The following is a 6,027-nucleotide window of genomic DNA, read 5'->3' as shown; positions in this document are numbered from 1 at the left end:
TTTCACATAAAATATAATAAACAATTCAATTTTTTTTCAAATTCTAAAACAATAATAATATTAAAAAATAATAATTTATTCAATTTTTAACTTTTATCTCAACTCATTATCTAACCGGCACTTAAGTGAAATACATGCCAAGTGCAAGTTTGCACTTTTCTTTTTTTTGCTTTTTATTTCAAATATTTTTTAAACATTTTTAAAAAATAAAAAAAATACCAATTCACTAATAGCACCACTTCCTTAACTACTAAGAAAAAAATAAATAAATAAATATATGAACGGTTAAAATGAGAGGGCAAAATGAGGAGGCATATTCATATACATATATGTAGTCTCTCTCTCTCTCTATAAATATGTGTGTGTGGGTACCAAATTAATTAAGGAAAATGTGAACGCAAAATACTGAAGCCTTGTAGGTTTTTTTTTTTTTTTTTTTTAAAAAGCCGAAGGTCACATGTCCAATAGTGACCCCGTCCCAATTTTATTAATACCCTCACTTATGGCAGAGGAATATCCTCACTTGTAGTTAATAATTAGGAGCTTTTATATTGCACGAGTCTAAACTAAATCTCTGGCCGAAATGCAAAGAATTATATAGGTATATATATATAGTTTCTAGCCTTCTCTTCTATATTAGTCAAACATCACATTAATTAATTAGTCACAAAATTCTATTGTAGTGCATGTCTGATCATTATATATCAGAAAATTAAGAGGAAAATGATTGCCAATTAAGTCAAGAGGTATATATATATATATATATAAGCTGCCCTAGCGGGCGGCCTGCTAATTAATTAATCATGAAGACGTACAGCCTTAATTTGCATTTCTGTCAAGATCAAGATTGTTAATTTACAGTCTACCTCTAATTAATCCATACACTATCACAAGAGCTAGGATAAGGGAATGATCAATATAAGGCACCACCTCCAAAGTCAATACATCATCTCCCAGCACCACTCCCGAACCTGAATGCTTTGGCTTTGCCTGCATGCATGCCCGAAACCAGATCAATAGATCAGAACCCAATAATTAAGTGCATGTTAGACTTACGTACTTAATACTTAATTAATACGTATACGTATGCACCCTGATGAGATCATATAAAATTGCACTTCATGTTAGCTAATATATAAGCTAAAAACTCACCTCAGCAACAACGCCCCCATCCACGTCTACTATCCTAAATGCTGCTTTGCCTGCACCCAATATTCTAACAATCCAATACTTATCATATTTATCATACCCCACAGTAATTCGACAAGCTACATCTCCCATGAGCATTCTGCAATACCTTTTAACTTTAAACCACGGCTTTTCCAGCTTGTTTATTATCGTAGAACCGCTACATCTATAACCATCCCAACATGATCCAAAAGCATGGAACTTCTGCGCAAGCACTCAGAATTATAAAGCAGATAGAAAAACCAATTAATTAGGCCTTGGTTTACCCAATATAAACCAAGTAATTCAATTAATTATGCATGCTACCAATTGATCTGGCTAATATATAGACCCAGAATATTCCTCGATGTTTACTTGGAAAGAAGAGATCGAGAAAGATAAAAGGTGCTAGCTAGCTGTAATTGAAAATGGTGGTAATCATTTATAGTAAAGATCTCGAGTGTTACCTTCCGACGTCGTATAGTAAAGAGAGTGTTTCCTCGCAGATCCATGAGATGAACTTCATGGCTACACTTCTTGTTGTAGTTATCAACCCGATACACGATCTCGCCCTTGGAGTTAAAGACGGTGCAACCATATGTATGGTATAGAAGCGACTCCATCCATACAGTGAATGTTTCTCCTTCTGAAGTCGTAAAGTTAATGGGAGAAACAGTCGATATGTGATCATCAGGATGGATCTTATCCAGACAGTGAAGGTTTTTGGAGATCATAATCTGGAGGTTTAAGTTCCGGCTGGCCTGCAGATCCAGATATTTTGTGGGCGACTTCAACGTATAAAATAATGTATTGTGACAGTTATGAGGGGGCCGGGGGATATATATTTTGCTTTCTTTCTTTAATCTTATTCGTTCATTTGAAGTACCTTGGCTGAGTGGAGGAGCACTCCTCCGTTGAATTCAAAGAATTCAAATAAAATTAGTACTGCTCGGTGATGGAACGCCGAACGAAGTTTTTGGTAATTGGCTTATAATGGACAAAAGTGGGTCAACCGGACACGAGTTTCTCATCAGCTGCACCTGGAAGCTGTCCTTGGGCCTGTCTTTTTGGACATATGTAGGGGATACTTTTTCTTCAAATCGCAGCCCCTAATTACTTTCTTTTTCTTATTAAGTGGCTTTGAATTTTCCCTTATAAACTGTATTCTTTGAGCACATAGAAAATAATTATATAAACATGCATATATATATATATATATATATATATATAATATGTGTGTATGCGTGTTTGATCAACCATAATTCAGTCTCATAATCCAAAGGATGATCCGATTCTCCGATCAGAAAAATCACCATTAAGAAAAATTAGCATCAAATTTCTTAAAACTTACTTTTTAACTTTTTTAAAATAAAAAAATATTTTATATGTAACAGCTAAACAATTTAATTTTATCAATAAAGAGCTTTTTAAACTGTTTAAGCACTTTTACAATCGTTAATGCAATTTCAAATAGTCTTATAATTTTAAAGCGTGTAAATTTTTCGAATTAAATAGATTATAGCCTACCATAAAAAAATTTTTATGCGCGTTCATCTGAAATATGCTCCACTTTTTTTCAACTGCGCGAGATGCGCAAATATTAAAACCGTACAAACATCTTTTTCCGAGATTTTAAAACAAGAGTAGCATTCTTATTAATTCTAAATCGTAAAAATATATAATTTCCACGTGGATCATACGTAGATCTCGTGTGATCAGAGTTCCATGCGTGTATTAATCGTGTCAATCTGTGCAATCATCAGCAATGATTCCAATCACACGTACGTGAACGTATTTTGTCAAAAAGTAGCATTGAAAACTTATGATCAACAAAGTAAGTCAAATTCATACAACAAAATAATCATGTAACGTAACATCAACACGACGGCTTACTTCCGAGATCTTGAAAATGAAAACTCTACTGATTATATATACATGCATGCATGCATGCATGCAGAGAGCAAAGTTTAAGAAAACATGAGGTATTAATAGACGGTAAAGATCATTTAGGAAAACTTCTTATCAAAAAGAAAAAAAAAATCATTTAGGAAAACTAATAGAAATTTTTAAATGTAGAATACTTTAGACTCTTATTTTTTTAGAAAATTAACTTCATGTTATTAAAATTATTTATGTAAAAATTTATTTATAATAATATATATGATAGACTACTGTGATAAGATGCGAGTATTATCGTAGGTCATGTATTCCTAATAATTACCTTCATTAGTTTTGTTTATCTATAAGAGGACGGTTAGATGATCTATCTATTGCTCTCCTCAACGTACCATTAATGCGTATATAAGTCCCATGTCATGTCACCATGGATCGACAAAGTATATAGGGAAATGCTATATCTCCCGCTGGGAGCTCCCGCTGGAGATTAGTGTATTTTTTATGTGTTTTTTTTTTAAATTGTTTTTTATATAGATTTTTTTAATATTTTTAAATATTTTTAAAAAATAAAAAAATTCAAAATATTATTAAAAAATACTTTCTTAATCACGAAGTAAAATAAAAAATCATAAACAAATATTTTTTTATTTTACTTCGTGATTAAGAAAGTATATTTTAATGAATTTTATTTTACTTTCTAATTAAGGAAGTATTTTTAATGATGTTCTAAATTTATTTTATTTTTTAAAAAATATTTTTTATAATTTTTTATTTTACTTCATGATTAAGAAAGTATTTTTTAATATATATTTTTTTACTTTCTGATTAAGAAAATATTTTCTGAATGATGTTTTAAATTTATTTTATTTTTTTAAAACATTTTAAAATAATAAAAGATCTATATAAAAAATTACTTAAACAAAACACATGTAAAATAACACTACACCCCCAGCGGGGGCTGTAGCATCACCCAAGTATATATTATGGCTGTACAGAAATTGACGGGATAGACTGTTGCCGATGCGGTTGGAGTCCATTAATGCGTATATAAGTCACATGTCATGTCAATAACTGATGGAAAACCAGTCAATCGGCGGTATAAAATTAAGAAAACCACGAACTATCCGATTATATATATATATATATTATATTATATGTATATAAAACGGGGTTGTTTTATTTAAATTGCTTTAGTTATGATTTTTATAAAGAAAAAATTAGATGAAATGACGTCGTTTTGATTTAGGATTAATAAACTCCCCATTTTTCTTCTTCCCCCGCCTTTTTCTTCCCTTTGCTTCTTCCCACCAATGGCACAGCCTGTCGTTCATAGAAACACTGAAGGTAGACCAATGAACTGCACTGACTCACACTAACATCGAGGCTCATCAGTGCGACGTCGGTTTTGTATCAAAACCGGTACAAAACCGCATTGACTATGTCGGTTTTCAGTCATAGTCTATGTGTGTGTGTGTGAAAGTGATGTGATGCTATATAGAATCGTGTGTTGTGTAAGCGATATGCACTCATTTCGAAAAAGAGTAAGATCCATTATTAAAAAATTAGTTTTTTCATGTGGATTTCATATTTATTTATTTTTTTTAAAAAAGAGTGTACATCGCTTCTGTACTCTATGACTGCAAATATCATTTATATATATATATATATGTATAATGCAGATCTTCTTCATGACCTTATTGCTTTTTTTTCCCTTTCAATCAACTGATCAAATTAATTAGATTAGGTGCACATTTATTTAATTGTGAATGGATCATTGAGATGTTGAAATTAACAGTGATGGATGCAAGACAAGTCATTGAGCTTGAGCCATCTAATCAGTTGGAATATCATTTTGGTTATCATTGATCATATTTAGTTTTTGGACGTGTAAATGTAAAAGTGGTTGGCTAGGATTAAATGACTAGGACGATAGAGATTTGTTTAAGTTGTTACATTGTTGAGTTAGATGAATGTAAATATTTTTTTTTATCTCTATCTATGAACATTTAATTTGAATTAAGTGATTATTAGATAATGAGTCGATAAGTTAAAAGGGTGTAATCTGATGTTCAAAAAGTTAGGAGTTATCCAGTAACGGAACAGTTATCTACTGAGAAGACATAGCGCCAGGTATCAACAGAGGCGTTAGCAGACTCATTCCCAGCAGATTCCTATTGTGCCTCAAATTCCTAACAAACTCAATTCATCTGCAGAGTCCTACTACAGATCAAATATTGAGCAAAATATTTAAATGAGGATTTCGGCTGAGGGAAATTATCTTTTGATCATTATTTTTCAGAACATGGAAATATTAGAGAGTGATCCAAGTGCATGAGTGTGAGAAAACACTTTTGAAGAATTTTCTAGAATTTTTCAATTCTCTCTTTGAGTTTGTGCTTAGTTCGTGTTAGAGTTGAAGTGATCGAGTTCAACCACTGGAGTTCCAGAAAGAAAGTCAATAGCTTGAAAATCGCCAAAAATTCTAGTTGCTACTGCAGTAGAAGACAAACAGATCGTTTGTCTGGGCAAGTAATAGAGTTTAGTTACAAACGTTTTGTAATTGAGAAATTACTTGTAATTGATTTTCACCTAATAAAGTTGATTTTCCTGGATTTGGCTGTCCCGTAGAGTTTTACTTTTGAGGAGTTGTTCAAAGGGTTTCCTTTCATAACCAAAATTAGTATTACGCACTTTATTTATTCTATGTTATTACTTAATTATTAAAATTAATTGTACGTTTGACAACTAACTAATTTGTTGAGTGAATTGGTAGAGCATGATAATAAAATACAGGGGTATTTAGACAATTTCAATTGGCATCAGAGTGTGGTTCACTCATTTGAGTGTGGTCCTTACCCCTGTAGATTATGTTTTCGTCGTTATATATCTCGCCACACTTTGATGGGAAAAACTATGCATATTGGAAAGTTTGTATGAGGGCTTTCCTCAAGTCGTTGGATGAAC

The 6,027-nt window shown here is 31.8% G+C and overlaps 1 protein-coding gene across 1 annotated transcript; it reads right to left on the bottom strand.

Annotated features, from left to right (window-relative positions):
* Positions 1 to 842: 842 nt before the first annotated feature.
* Positions 843 to 1,934, bottom strand: LOC109014523 (protein LURP-one-related 4-like). The gene is made up of 3 exons (XM_018997020.2): positions 1,635 to 1,934; positions 1,153 to 1,392; positions 843 to 990 (listed from the first exon to the last, which is right to left on the bottom strand). Exons 1-3 carry the CDS (start codon positions 1,899 to 1,901, stop codon positions 856 to 858), a joined length of 642 nt encoding a protein of 213 aa, XP_018852565.1. The 5' UTR covers positions 1,902 to 1,934; the 3' UTR covers positions 843 to 855.
* Between the last annotated feature and the right edge of the window lie 4,093 nt (positions 1,935 to 6,027).

The sequence above is a fragment of the Juglans regia genome, chromosome 2 (assembly GCF_001411555.2).
Source record: "Juglans regia cultivar Chandler chromosome 2, Walnut 2.0, whole genome shotgun sequence".
Lineage (NCBI taxonomy): Eukaryota > Viridiplantae > Streptophyta > Magnoliopsida > Fagales > Juglandaceae > Juglans > Juglans regia.
This window is presented reverse-complemented; position numbering and strand designations above follow the sequence as displayed.